The following is a 15597-nucleotide window of genomic DNA, read 5'->3' on the forward strand; positions in this document are numbered from 1 at the left end:
TTACATTAATGTAGATTGAGATTTCATGACTTCTGTACCGTTGACATTTTGGGCCACATAAATTTTTGCCGTGGGGGACTGTCCTGTGCACTGCATGGTGTTTAGCAGGGCTCCTGGCCTCTGACCACTAGATAGCACCCTTTCCACCAGTGTGACAACCAAAAGCGTCTCCAGACCCTGTCAAAGTCCCCTGGGGGGCAGGTGCACAAAACTCTCCTGGTTGAGGACCACCAATCTGGGTGAGAGGGGGTATTGGCCCAGACCAGAGTGGTAGATGCAGGTGTGGGGAGAAGTGGTGAGATTCTGGGTGTATTGTGAAGGCAAAACACACAGGACTTGTAGATATATTAAGTGCAGAGCATGTGGAAAAGATGAGTTGGGATGGTTTTACGATTTGGGGGGCCCGAGGCACTGGAACAATGAAGTTGCCATTTGCTAAGATGGGAAAGACTACAGGAGAAGCCAGTTTGATGGGAAACAGGTGTTTGGTTTGGGAGATGTTACACTGGAGAGGGCGGTTGAATCCACATGGGGAGGCCAAGCAGGCAGTTGAATACATGAGTTCGGAGTGCAGGGATGAGGTCCAGGCTGGAGACATAAATATGAGCATCATTAGGATATAGGTGATATTTCCAGCCCTGAGAAGGGATGGACTGACCTACGCAGTGAGTATGGACAGAGGTGTGCTCGGCAGCATGCTCAGGCAGCTTCGTGAATATCTGTCCCCTGGTGTTTGTCTTGTGAGTGTGGACGGGAGTGTGGACAGGACCTAGGATTTGCTTTTAACCAGTAGAATTTGGCAAGGTAAGGGGATGTCACTATTATGATCGTATTATATTAAATCAGACCGTTTTTACTGACTGGAGTGAGAGGCTATCCTGCTGGCCTTTGAGAAGCAAAGAGCCATATTTTGAGCCACGTGTGGAGAGAGTCATATGGCAGGAAACAGCAGGTGGCCTCTGGGAGCTGAGGATAGTCTCTAGTTAACAGCCAGGAGAATCTCCCCCCAACTGCCCACTAAACCATGCAGGTGCAAGGAAATGAGTTCTGCCAACAACCTGAGTGAGTTTGGAAGCAGTCTTCCCCAGTGGAGCCTGCAGGTGAAAACATGGCCTGGTTGACACCTTCTCTTCGCCTTTGAGTGAGACCCCGAGCAGAGGACCCCAATTAAGCTGTGCCTGGCCTCCTGACAGACAGAAATGGTAAGATAATAAACTGAGTTGTTTAAAGCTACTAAACTTGCTATTATTTGTTATGCAGTAACTATTACAAACAAGACAACGGGCCCAAAATGGAGTTGTTTATGCTAAGGCCCACGTCACCCAACCAAGACTTAATTATGATTTCAGCTCTCCCAGAAATGGAATCTGAAACCAGTCAATCAGGCCCCACCTGATCCTCACTTGTTATGTCATCTGCCTGACAGACCCCGCCATCCCCTGAAGCAAAGTCACCTTGCCATTACCAACCTGCTTTTTTGCCTAATGTGACTTCCTTGCTCCTCCTCCCTTCTGCCTATAAAAGTCTTTCATTTTGTACAGCTCCTTGGAGGTCCTTTCAATCTGCTAGATCAGATACTCCCCATTTCATGAATCATTGAATAAAGCCAATAGGTTCTTTAAAATTTACTCAGTTGAATTTTGTTTTTTCACACAACAGAAAATTCAGACTGAAGGTCTGAGTCCCAGAGCACAGGACTGATGTTTAAAGGTCAGGAAGCTCAAGAGAACCCAGCAAAGAAAGGAGCCATCACTGACAATTGTGGAAGAAGAAGGGAGAGCCAAAATCTCGATGAATGAAATAGAATATTTCGAGAGAAGTGAAGGGACTTCTGTGTCATTTAGGACTGATGGGTTGAATCATTTGAGATCTGAGAATTAATCATTGGATTGGGCAATGTGGTGGTGATTAGCGTCTTGTAAAATGTCTGTGTAGGTGTAGTTGTGGGACCAAAGCCTGTTAGCAGTATTTGAAGTGCAAAAAAATTTCAGGGTTTGGATTCAAATGGGAGCGGTGGATATGAAGAGCAGTGATCAAGTCTGACTTCTGTTTTGGAGGTAAAATCAATTGGCTTTGCTGATGGATTAGATAGGAGATAAGGGAAAGAGGGAACTCACCCCAGGGGCTGAGGCTTTAGCCAGTAGGTAAGTGGGGATGCCATTTACTAAGTTGGGGAGGCTGGGAAAAGAGAAGGTTAGAAATCATGGTGAAAATAAGACTCCTGTTACATATTCATGGAGAAATGCTGCAGGCAGCTGGACACTGGGACTGGGAGGCAGGGGGTTTTGCTCCCAGGGTAGATTGAACAATATCCAGAGACATTTTTGGTGGTCACAACTGGGTTGGTGCTACCGGCATCTAGTGGCTAGAGACCAGAGATGCTGCTAACCATCAAGCAGTGCGCAGGACAGCCCCACAGCAGAGAATAATCCACCAAAGTGTCAAGAGTGCCAGGTTGTGAAACCCTGATCGAGCATGGCTACAGAAGACCCAGAATCAAGCTCTTCAAAGGTGCAGAGATGAGTTAGAGAAGCAGTTTGAGAATATAGGTCCAGGATGGTAGGAAGAGAAACCACGTGACTAAGAGGGCACTAAGGAAGCTGGAACCTAGAGACACAGAGTGTATGTCCATGTTTGCTAGAAGTAGGCGCATATGGTGCACAGACCCCCTACGAGAATTCATGCACCTTGCACATTTTTAAGTGGACATCTGAAATTTTTAGTCATAAACTTTTCATTGCGGTTTATGTATATTTTATTAACTAGGCATTGAAAATGTTAAGCATTTAAAAAAAATGAAGTAAGAAAGGATTGACTTCATTGGAATAACATTTTCCTGCTACAATTTGATATTTTTAAAAGCAGGACAACCTAGTTTTCTGTTATTTTATTTACCAAACTACACTGGAATGGAAAGAAACCATTAAAATGCTTACTTTTGTTTTTTCCTATTATGTCCCTAAAAATATATAGTTTAATGTAAATATAAAGGAATCAGTGTCACTAACCCAAGCTGATTGTTTTTCTGATTTCAGAGCACTTAAACATCTGCCCAAATACCCTCTTTCCAATGCTAACCTTCACCCTTATTAAGGAGAGGAAGCCCCAAAGGTGGAGCCCCAGGATTACCCACAGAAGGACGTTATTTGAAACAAAACTGGTATTTCAACTTTGGTATATCAGCCCATGATACCTATGCTGTAATAAGATTTGGGAGGATTGTGCTGTTCTTGCAGGAAGCGAGAGGAGTATCGTGATATCAGACCCATCCTTGGGCATATCAGCTATACTACAGAGCATACATGGAGTTTGGATTTGGAAATAGACTCCCTTAAAATGATCTTCACACAAGGATTCTTTAGAGATTTTTCAAGTATCCTTGGGGACATGGTATGCTAATAGGGTACCCACAGCTGTAGACAAATATTTTACAAGTTATGCTGGGAATGAGATGGGGAAAGAAATACAGAGGTTGTTGTAGGAAGATATAAGGTCAAAGGAAGTCTTTGGGTTTTTTTCTTTTTCTTTTATTTTTAAGACAAAGGTCATTTGTATGCTGACTGGAAGGATCCATTAGAAAAGACCTCGATGTTAACCCTGGGAGTGGAGTCCTGGTGAGGGCTGGAGGGAGTGAATCCTAAGCACAAGGAAGGGGACCCAGGTGGGTGGGTTAGAGCAGGGGCCCATATTCCCCTAGGATATTCTCTCCCTGCTCTTCTCAATAACCCTGCTCTATCTTCAGCTCTTTCTGTGTTTCTTGTACATTTCTCCAATTACCATGTAAATTCCATGACGCCAGGGACTTTTCTGTGTTGTTCACCACAGATTTACAAACACTCAGGGCAGTATGTAGTACATAGTAGGTACTTACTAAATATTTATTGAGTAAATGTTTAAAACCAAATAAAAATGGATACAAATGCAGGTATAGATTTGATTTGATGGCGGTAAGATAAGGGAATTCCTGCCCAAGTGGCTTTTATTTTCTTGAAGTGTGACCGTAGGACAGGAACTGAGAGTGAAGGGGCATTGTTCAGAAGAGGTGGGGGTGGAGGGTGTTGAGGCACGTCTTGAAGGTGTGAAATGGTCATCCATTAGAGGGAAAGCAAACCCACTGGAGAGACAAGGGAGTTTGAAGTCAGTGTTGAGTACCCACTGGAGGTTTGTGGTCAAGTGTTTTAAAGTACAGCAGGTTGGCTCAGTTGTATGATTGATTCCTGGGTTTCTAGTCCATGCCTCTGGCATTGGTGGAGCCATTTCCAAAGAAACAAAATGAAGGAGGATAAGCCAGTCTTTCAGAAAAGACAGTGAATCAAGTTTAGAACATGCTGAGTTTTGAGGCACGGGTGGAACATCACAGTGAAATAGCACAAGTAGGTGGTCGGTTACATGGGTCTGGTGGGGAGGAAAGAAACAGATGGTGGTGAATCGATGGGAGAAGTGTTGGCTAGGGAATGGGAGCTGAAACCAAGGGCCCAGTTGATATCACTGCAGGGGAGAGTAGCATGGAAGAGAAAGGTTAACTGAACCCCGAGAAACACCGATGGGAAAGTCGTATACATTTGTCAGGCATGCCAATGTCAACACAGATGGTTGTAACTGCTCAGGAGCAGATGCCAGGTCTTTGAGCTTCATGCATTCTCCCCCTCTGGCATAGCCTGGCCACACAGAAGGTAATTCTAAAATCCGCTCTGATTTGATTTCTCTGCACTTTGCATTTACCAGAATCCTACCACAATTTATTATTTGACATGCTGCTAATGTATCATTGTCTTGAAAAGATTAAATAATGACCTTTTACAAATATAAGATGAACACTTGTAGAGATTTTATTTAATTCATTAACAAGGGAACCACTAAGATGTTACCACCACTTCAAGAGAGAATCTGAAGAGCAGACACATATTCAATCAGTAATACTTAAATGAATTTGCTTTGACAGATGCAAATAGGTATGCAAATAGAATGCAAATGGATGCAAAATTGACTTCTACCAAAGGAAAGGGGGTCAACTGGACTTCCAGTGGACAAAATTCATTTGCATATTTCTAGACAAGATCATCTGCATCCATATCAATTATGTATGATCTATGGAGTTGCAAAATAGCTCAAAGACAAGAAAGGCACAGAATATCCCACAGAATCAGTTAGCCGAGAAGGGTACATGAGACAACACCTGTTTTCCCTTGGAAGACACTATAATCTTTTAGGTTCATTTCAAAGTCTTTCATGATTTTTCCCTATAATGCTTAAAAAAAAAAGTTATCCCGGGGCGCCTGGGTGGCTCAGTCGTTAAGCGTCTGCCTTTGGCTCAGGTCATGATCCCAGGGTCCTGGGATCGAGCCCCACATCGGGCTTCCCGCTCGGCGGGAAGACTGCTTCTCCCTCTCCCACTCCCCCTGCTTGTGTTCCTTCTCTCGCTGTATCTCTCTCTGTCAAATAAATAAATAAAGTCTTAAAAAAAAAAAGTTATCCCGATCATTCTTATTAGTTTGAAAAAAAAAAAACTAATAAAATGTTAGTCTGTTATAAAATAGACATGGAAGGATGTTTCAGCACCATCATACCCGATTTAGTGTACTAATTGATTAGGGAGTTGAGGCAGGATTGGGAGCCCCTAGGATGACTCTGTTTTCTAGTTGGAATGGGAAATATTTAAGAATCAAACCAAATGGGGGCGCCTGGGTGGCTCAGTTGGTTAAGCGACTGCCTTCGGCTCAGGTCATGATCCTGGAGTCCCGGGATCGAGTCCCACATCAGGCTCCCTGCTCAGCAGGGGGTCTGCTTCCCCCTCTGCCCTCTTCCCTCTGGTGCTCTCTGTCTCTCATTCTCTCTCTCAGATAAATAAATAAAATCTTTAAAACAAAACAAAACAAAACAAAACAAAAAAACCAAATGACCTCAAATCCACTCTGGAATGAAACCGGGTATAACGAAAATACAGAAGATGTTGAAATGGTCCTGTTGGCTCATTGTGAGCTTTCCTGGTCGAATGGAGGCCGCTACCATGATGCTTATCCTCTGTGTCTCTCCCGCCCCACACCTGCTATCCTGGCACCCAAGGACCACCAGACTATAGGCTCAGCCTGCAGGTCAAAATGGAAACCCTCCATTCCCACAGTAGTGAACAAGGATGACTCTGGTTGCTGCTAGAAGAGTTGGCTGTCCAACAGTTCAAGAGAGGATCAGAAGAACATAAGGATGATATTGGAGAAAATGCTCGTGTGAATTTCCGGAGCACAATATTTCTCTTTGCAATTTTTGAGTGTTCTGTAGCAAACCTGCCAAAAATGTGAAAACTATAAATAGAGAAGAGTGGGAAGGAGAAATGGGGATCTGTCATGATGCCAGCGAAAATAGGGAACTGAGAATTTTCCAGAGAGTCAAAGTCAAAGGGGGTTAATATTTACTTAGAAATGAAGTCGTGGGCACAAGCTTTAGGATGAAATGAAGGCAAGAGAGACAAGTTAGGGAATAGAGAGAGAGCCTTGAAGATAAAAAATGTCAACTTAAAGTGTCATTCCTCATTAAGGAAAGTATAGGTCAGAGAAGAGGGGAGAGATTAGGATATACTGACAGCTGATTATGTCTGGCACTGATGAAGAGCTTTTTATCTACTTTTTAATTTAATCTTCCAGCTCCTGTTTCCTATGAAACAGGTGTCATCACCAAAGATGAGAGTCAGACATTTAACAGTAGACAAATCTTTAACAGCACAGACAACTAACCAACCGAAAGCTGGCCAGAGGACCCCTGCCGAGCCACGTGTTAGCCTTCCAATGGCTGGATCCCAAGGCCAGGGTAGGGATCTTGGGAAGGGCTCAGGGCAGGGGACACACAGCAGGCTCTGGCCAGAGGCTAGTCGCCAAACTTTGCGTGGCTGAAATGGTGTGTACCAACTGAATATCAGCTCCGAGTGGAAGCTGAGGGCAAAGTCCTTCGGGCAGGTTTCAGCTTACTCTCCACCTTGCCTTTGTCCTCCCCAGAGTGTTCCATTAGCAACCGGGGTCTTTCCTGTTGCTCCTGGCTTTGGTGGGCCGCACCACTGCCACAGTCTGTGGCCCCAAGTGGCAGCCCACTGTTTGGGGTCTTGGCTGTTCCCTACTGACCCTTGGCTGTTCCCTACCGACTTCTGGGAGGAGAGCAGGCAGCAGAGATTTTCATTCTTTGTTAGTGCCTATTCCCTTCAGCATCCCCAGGATTAGCACTCCAGGCTGCACAAGTTCAGGCTCATGTCTTTACCAAAGGCCCGGCAATAATTTCAGAAGGGAATTACAGTTAAGGTAAGAAACAGTTCAACTACTAGCTCAGCTAGACTTTAGGGCAGGCAGGGGGTCCCAGACATCTTTGTTTGGTCTGCCCCGCATCCTCGCCCCCTCTCTTGGTGCCTTGGTGAGGAGTGTGGGCGTTGCAGTTTGCGCTGCCTGAGTTTGCACTTGTCACTTATTAACGGTGTGGCCCTGGGCTAAAAGTCATGCCTCTCAGAGTCGATCGGAATAGCTTATTAGACCTGTTGATTTTGGCATTGTGGGCCTGTACAGAAATCTTTTCTTCTTCATCCCTCCTCCTTCTCCTTCCCCTCCTCCTCTTCCTCCTTCTTCTTCTTTGATGTGTAAACCAAGGTATTTGGGGAGCAGGGAATGATGTGATGTTTGGGATTTACTTTAAAATATATTCCAGACCTCCTCCCTCCAAAAAAAAAAAAAAAAACAAAAATAACAAAACACGGTGGCCCTGCAGGGGCAGTGGTAGGAGGAGGGCATATGAAACAGAGGATTGGGGAAGCCGAGTGATAAGTACATGGAAGGGCCGGGATCCTTGTGCTCTCCACACTTTTGTGTATGTTTGAAAATTTTCATAATAAGTGTAAACAAAGACCAAATAATGAGGCTTTCATTCCCTATATCCAAACGAACATAACAGGGCATAGAGTGTACTTTTCATAATTGTTCCTCTGGCAATTTATTCTGCTTCTCCAGATAAGATTCCAGCTCTCATCCTCTCTTTCGTATTTCTGGGTGTTGGCTGGGAGTATTTTCTTCAACAAGGCTTGCCAGGCCCACTGCTAAGGAATATATTGTTTCAGATTCTATACCTACGTCTTTAAAAAGTGACCTGTTTCCAGTTTGGAGTGACTTGAATACAAGACTCTCATTATAAGATATTGTCTCCCACTGTTCCATCTCTTTATAAGGACGATTAGGGTAATGTTATCTCTAGGAGAACACAGCATTGGGAGGAGCAGCCTAGGCCTGGTTTATTACAGCAAGGCTGCGGGTGAAGAGTGAGAAGTGAGATTTGTGGTTTGAGTTGTCAGATTCTCAAGGAGAAAAAAAAAAAAGGGAAATGAATCATCATCATTTGACCATGGCATTCACACTAAGGGGAGGACAATGGGAGAGCAAGGGAAGAAGAAAGCAAATCTCAAAATAAATGTGGGATGGATGGGGGGAGGAGGAGGGAGTCTCAGAAATTGGAGGGAGATGTGGCGAATGCACCAATGCTGGACACAAACACAATTTCGCCTATTCCTGGCTTAGATTAGAAATTAACATGCACGCACATCTATTTGTCGGCTGTGTTTTGTCAGCCGGTAGCGAGGCGATCCTTTAAGAGCCTTGAGGACCCAAACTTGTGCTCAGAGGCTGGCCACCCTGGAGCTGAGCCCGAAGTGGAGCAGGGAGCTGCCCAGCTGCCCGCCGTCCTCCCTACAGATCGCTGGAACCGAGCCCAGGGGAGGAGAAGCTACGGTCGCCCGTGGGGGCCGGGGCTAAGGGCGGAGGCCAGGCTCCCACGGAGGCCTCAGCGCCCGGGCGGCAGCGGCGGCCGCGCGCGGGGACCGGAGGACTGACACGGTGATGTGCCCAACTCTGGAAGACCGGCCTCAGAACCAAAGGGCCAGCGTCCCGCCACGGCTGTGCTTCCCGCGGAACAATCTCGGGGAGAAGACACTGGCAGAGCCTCGCAGGCCGATTTTCCGATGGAAATGGTGGGGTTGGGAGGCAGTGCCCCTGGCCCTCCCCGCCCGTCCCCTCCCGGGCTCGCCCGGCCTCGCCAGCAGCTGGGCGGCCCGGCAGCAACGTGCGCGAGGCCGTAGTGCCGCCCTCCGCCGCACGGGGGCAGCACCAGCTGCTGGCTCAGCGGCGGCGGTCCGCGCGCCTCTCTTGGCGACGGCAGGCGGAGGCGGGCCCGCGGCGTCCTCGCTCATTGGCCGCGGCGCGGGCGCTGCCATGTTGGCGGAAGCGGTGCCTTCTGTGCCGTGGAGACTGGCAGTGGCTGCGGTAGCAGCGTCGGGGAGCGCCGCCTCTTACTTTTCTTCCTCGCTCGAGTCTCGGCGCTGAGAGGCGGCGGCCGGCGGGATGGAGAAAAGTAGGATGAACCTGCCCAAGGGGCCGGACACGCTCTGCTTCGACAAGGACGAGTTCATGAAGGTGCGCGCCAGGGCTCCTCTCCCCGGAGCCGGGCCGTGGGTGGCCTGCCCTCCTTTGCCCTCCGGGGTCTCTCCTCCGGCTTCTCCTGCGGGCTTCCTGGGCTCTGCCCGCCCGGGACGGGCCCTCGGCGGGGACCTCGCTGCACTTCGCAGTGAGTCTCTTGACCTCAGGTTTGGTAGGTGCAGCCTGGAGAAAGCACTTCGGTGAAATCGTGCACATTGAGTGAAAAGGCCTGAAAGTTCAGGGCAAGTGGTTTTGAGCTAAACGTAAGAGCCCCTGTTAGGACCCGATTCTGTTACCGTGCGGAACAGTCAGACCGCCGGTCCCCTGGCCTGACAGACGCCTCCCAGTGCCTTGCACCTCAGAGCTCAGCGAGTGTGTGTTGAGCACATTTCTGAACGCATGTACTTACCGAGAAATCGGGTCGGGTGAAAAAGGCAATTAACCTAAGGTTTTTGCCTAACTTTCGTCTAAAGCTCCTGGAATGACAAATTTGAAAGACTGTACTATCCTTACTGATTCTGTTGCAGTACTACAAAGCAAACCAAGCTCCTTTTCTAAAGTTGCCCTACTTCTCTTCATAAATCAACTCGAAGCTGGTCTGCAGATAACTGTAGCACATAAACTTACAGAATAGAAATTTAAACTGAAAACATTTTATTGACAATAAAGGTTCGTCAGGCATAGCCTTGAAAATGTCCAAGATTTGAAACAGAGCTCGGAGGAACTTTATCTATTTTGTGTATCCCTCTGGGTCTGTACTTAAACTATCAAAAAATATATGTTTAATTTCTAAGGATTGGGATTTAGTAGCTGGTTTCAGTGTTAAAAAGTTAAAACGTTTTGGCTGTGTAGGCACCTAAAATTTTGAAAGAGGGAGTTTAAATTTCTTATTTTTTGATGACTTCAAGTCATACTGTGTTTCTTTTTTGGGTTAACCAGCTAGTCCCTTTTTGATATTTGCTTTCAGGTCACATCTCCCAAACTCTGGCTTTTAAGAAGTGTTTATACCGGGATCCTCCATAGTGCAGCCGTATCATTTCTAATGTGTAGGACTGTCTAGACAGGAATATTATGCTCTTGTTCTTGTGCAGAGATGTTTCTACTAAACCACTGTAATAAAAGGTGTAACTTGAATGGAATGTCTGAAAGAGAGTACAGAGTGAATTCACTGATCCAGAAACCTTTTGTTAACTAAGGATACATGATGAGGAGAGGTCAAAGGAAGAAGAAAAGGCACACACAGAGACTTAATCTCAAAGCACAGAAATCTCTGTGGCTTGTCCATCTTTGGACTTCTTCAGGCTTCCTTTGGGCCTAACACCAGCATTTTCTCAGACTTACTAGCCCCATTTTCTCACTGTGAGCTGACAGAATGCCTTTGGTCAAAGCAGCTTCAGAAAATAGAAATCTCAAAACAGAAGTTGTAAAGTAGGACTTAGAGGTAGGGAGAGAGCAAACTGGGAAAGTGGCTAGAATGCTAGCAACTCCATGTTCTTTCATGGCTCTTAAACTTCTGAATGTAGCAGACAATTTGTAGTGCTCCTGAACCTGACCACTTCATACAGAGAAGAAATATGCATAGAACGGCTGTTCTGTGTAAAATGTTATTGATTTTCTGGGTGGGACCTGGAGATAAAGGTTATTTGCACTTTGTGTTTCCTTCAGAGAGATATTTTATAAGTTACAGTTTCATGGCAGCAATGATGAGTGGAGAGCTTGCTGTCAGGGTTATAGTTCTACCTATATGTCTCATTCAGCACGTTTTGGAATGAGACTGGGAAGGTAGAAAGGTAGGTGGGGTGGGGCTTCCAGTTGTACCTTGGATGCTCCAGTGAGGGGGGTCTACGTTGATGCAGTCAGTATTCATTGCAGAGTTACAGTCAGGTTGAAAGCAGGAAGTTTCATGGTCATATCTGTTGCATTGGAGCTGACTGGTGGCAGGAGACTACTTAAAAAGTCATGTTAATGGTTTTTATGAGATCTAATGAGATATACAGAGGAGGGGAAAGGTATGTGAAAGATGGAGGTGATCAAGATGCAGGAGTGGCAGATGGGGAGGAGTCACCTGGGGCAGAGGCGGTGGCAACATCAGACTTTGTCAGCTTGGAAATACAAAAATCCTTAGGGTTGACAGCCATCTAAGATGAATAGGACATAAGGTATTGGTAATAGGGGAGAGAAAGTGGCATAACAGAGATAAAGTAGACCCATTTACGTGGGTGTGCTGTTGACATCCTACCTAGCCTTCCTCTTCCATCTCAACATACAATTTCATCTCCAGTTGTACGGAAAAAATAGCAACCGTCATACAGGAGCTCCTTCATTCTGCCGATCACAGTCCCATTCTTGTATTTGTACCCTTCTCCTCCTCGCCTGGTATGTGGAGGGGCTCTCCTTCCTCCTCAGGTTAAGTCTCCACCCTCGCTCGGGAGTCCATGCCCTCCTGCCTTTCCAGGACCCTGTGAGGATCCTCTCCCCTGCACTCCTTCCCATCTGCTTGCACACACGCTCCTATTTTAGCCTCTTCCACTTGACCCTCCCGCCTCTAGATATTGCCCTGTCATTCTTGCACATTGTAGCCAGTGCTCAAGGGTTGACTTTACTTTCTCACCTTCCACTTTTAAGCCCCCACCGTTCCACTAAAAAGTTCTTACCAAAGTTAACTAGGTGTAAGTCAGTCCAGCAGACCTTTTTCTGTCTCCTTACTTGACCTCTCAGTAGACGAAACGCTCTGCATTGCTTTCTGATTTTCTTCATACCTCTCTGGTGTGTCTTCTATGCATAATCATGCTCCTCCTGGTAGCCATTTAATGGCTGGGTATGGGCTCAGCCATGTGCTCTCTCCTTTCCCTAGATGACCCTTCATGCAGCTTCATGACCACCTATAGGCAGGTGAGGCAGATTCCTATCTCTGGCCCAAATGCCTCCTGAGCACCAATCCTATATATTGAACTTGCTGACATTTCTTCTTGGATATGTCTGTGGCCTCTCAAACTCATCATGTTCAAGACTGAATTCATGAGCACCTCCTCCCCTGAAAACCAGCTTTCTTGTTCTATTGCCTATCTCAGTAAACACTTTCACCATCCATCTAGTTGGGAGTTGGGAGTTGGGAAACTGGAAGTCAACTCCTCTCTGTCACATTTCCAAAATCTAGTCTGTTACCAAGTCCTGTAGATTTCACTTCCTAAATACCTCTTGAATCCATCTACTTCTCTCCATCTCTTCTGGTACCTTCACAGTGCTCTCTCACCATCCTACCATAGAGGCTTCTTACCCAGTCTCCTTGCACCTTCCTTGTCTTTTTCTGGCTCGTGATGTACACTGCAGGCAGGGCACTCTTGTAGGTAACAAGTGACTAGTCAGTCCACTGGCTCTTGAAAAAATATTTTCCGACACATTTGAACATATTTCAAAGAGACTCAGTCCCCTGTGGGGTCGTTTTATTAGTAGACAGTTTGTTTCTGTGCTGAGCCAGAGTCTGCCTCCTTTGAACGTCTCTGCATCAGCTCCTCTCCTGAACCCCCAGCTTCATTGGCACCCTGGGTAGGCACGCAATACCTTTTTCATGAGAAGTGAAATCGGGAGTCCTCCTTATGGTGACTGTATGCATGTACCATAGGTTAAAGAACCGGTGGGGAGTAAGTCATCGAGGCTCCTCCCTTTTCTAATTGGGTGAATTGGGAATTTTGAAACAGGAAGCGTGTCCGGCATGTCCTTGTTCTCAAGGAGCATGCATTCTAATAACGGACAAAATGGAAAAGGGAAAAAATGACCAGCTGCTCAGATCTCTTTGTATTGTGCGGGTGATTAGCTGTGACCTGTGGATGTGGGTCCTGCCTGCAGCTCTGCGTCCGCTTGTGTGTGACTTGGGGCAAGTCACTCGCCTCCGGGCTTCTGTTTGCTTGTTAGTGTAATGAGATGGTGCTTATCTACATGATCTTTGTGGGCTCTTCTGTGAAAAAAAGACGGTAGTCCATTTTTCTGGTTTGTAGATAAGGAAACTGAGGTCTGAGGTGTCATGACTTCCTCTAAAGTCGCACAGCTAGTTGGCGCAAATCACAGGCCTGATCTCCTGACCCCCGTGCATCAGTCATTGGGAATCATACTGTAGCATGTTCCTTTCCAGAGGCTGCAGGTGGGAACTTGGGGAAGCGGGATAATCAGAATCTTAAGAACAGCCCACAAGATGGCACAACGTCCGTATGCCTTCGTGCCTACATTTCACCAACAGGGCGCCTCCTACCGTAGAAGAAATTCCGACAGAGCTGGTGATCTGGACTCTCGGCCTGTGGCTTAGCTACAGTAAACGGGACCAGAGGGGAAAGGTGGCTGTTTGAGGTGGACCTTGTTGATGGCAGCCAGAGATGGTGGCTGACAGGAGGAAGAGGGAAGAGTGACAATAGCAGATGGCAGCAGGCAGGCAGGTCAGCCGCTGTTGCCCAGGGTCCCCCACCCCCGGAGCCCCCTTTGTGTCACAGGAGCTGAGTGCTTACCCTGTAGGTGCTTAGTTTGATGCCACGTATTGATGACAAGATCCCATTCTCTTCCACATGGGTTTGAGACAGACATCATAATAAAATTCAAATTAGCCAAACATGGAATGTAAGGCTACATCTCATTTTATAGAGAAATTTTCTTATGTGAAATACTTTCCTTGTTGATAGAGGAAATGTAACATCAGACAAAGGTTATCTGATTGGCACTTGGTAAGAAGAGGTTCCGGCAAAAAGAAGTGTTTTTTTGTTGTCCATGCTTTTGATTTTCCTTTCTTTTTTTTTTTTTTTTTATGTGAGCGATCATCTGATTTATAGAAAGATGCAACAAAATTTAAAGTGATACAAAATATCAGTTTCAAAACATCAAAAAGTGAGTGTATTTAACCATAGCTCCTAACAGGAGATGGTTAAGTAGAATAATTCATGCGATAGCATATTGCTTGTATGAACTGGCAACAGAAAAAGTCGGTAAAGGAAGGCTGAGGAACTCTATTAAGAATTGGAACCGAGGGGCTCCATCATCATCAGGCATTCACTCAGTGTTGTATCTATAGTTAGAAATGTCCATGATGGGAACTCCAGGGATCTTCTGGATCTGGGTCAACTGATGCCACAATGTAACTGAATTACTCTGAATTACTTCTGTACTAAGCAGTCATCTGCGTAGGTTCCCTTCTGTGTACGTGGTAATTGAATCTTGGATCCTTGGCAATCCTTAGAGCCAGTGGATACTTTTATCCAGTTTCTCAGTTTCAACCATTACACAGGCAGTTACACAACGGATACACTTGGCATACAGACCCGTCCATCATTGACGGTACCAGGTCAAGTTTGGCTTTAATGGAAAAGTTGATAAAGTCGGTATTAACCAGGATGTGGTAAGGTGACCCAGCTGTGTGTTTATATTGGAGGAAGAAACAGGAAGGGTGTTGGGGGACTTCTCTTTCCTTGAGTGAGCTGGGATCTTTTCTTTCTTTTTAGGTTTTAATCTGACCTTCTCTTTAAGCTTCTGATCTCGGAGCTAAGCATTTGCTTCATGGTCACATACTTTCTTGTTTTCTTTTGCTTCCCCATGTTCATGCCACACTCGCTTCTCCTTGCTTTTGATTTCTTAATTCACTCTTTGTAATATTATAAAACTTATCATCTGAATAAAATGTTGGCTTACTGAGTTACTGATTATTAGTAATTTCTTTGTTCAAAATTTGAGAGCAGGAAGCATTATGTAAATATATCTTTTTGTTATTTAACTAGTCTTATAGCATTTAGCATCAAATTTCTTGAAACATTTAAACAAACTAATCACAAACCAGGGCTTGGCTTTTTCTTTTTTTTTTAAGATTTTATTTTTAAGTAATCTCTACACACAACGTGGGACTTGAACTCACAACCTCGAGATCAAGAGCTGCACACTCCACTGACTGAACCAGCCAAGTGCCCCTTGGGCTTTTTGTTTTAAAGTTCCTCGGGTGATTCTAATGTGCAACCAGTGTTGAGAACTCTGGAACTAGATAATTCCACTTAATAGCTCGAGAAATTAAATTGGGAAAGCAAACTAAAAGCCTGTGTAGATTATGATTGGTGTTAAATTGAGGGGAAAAGGAGAGATAAAGAGAAGAAATCAGCTGGAACAGAGTGTAATTAGGTGCTCAAATATTTGTTAG

General features: G+C 45.6%; 1 protein-coding gene and 1 pseudogene across 2 annotated transcripts in view; one reads left to right on the forward strand and one right to left on the reverse strand.

Annotated features, from left to right (window-relative positions):
- The first annotated feature begins 9221 nt into the window (after nucleotides 1–9221).
- COG2 (component of oligomeric golgi complex 2) overlaps nucleotides 9222–15597 on the forward strand; it is a 50225-nt gene continuing 43849 nt past the window's right edge. For both annotated transcript variants that reach the window (XM_035008435.1, XM_035008436.1), the window contains exon 1: nucleotides 9222–9431. In XM_035008435.1, the coding sequence (XP_034864326.1) occupies nucleotides 9360–9431 (72 nt within the window). In that variant the 5' untranslated portion in view covers nucleotides 9222–9359. The remainder of the gene's footprint in view (nucleotides 9432–15597) is intronic.
- Nucleotides 14355–15007, reverse strand: LOC118013022 (annotated as a pseudogene).

The sequence above is a fragment of the Mirounga leonina genome, unplaced genomic scaffold, assembly GCF_011800145.1.
Source record: "Mirounga leonina isolate KUSES-001 unplaced genomic scaffold, KU_Mleo_1.0 Mir_152, whole genome shotgun sequence".
In the NCBI taxonomy this organism is placed as follows: Eukaryota; Metazoa; Chordata; class Mammalia; order Carnivora; family Phocidae; genus Mirounga; species Mirounga leonina.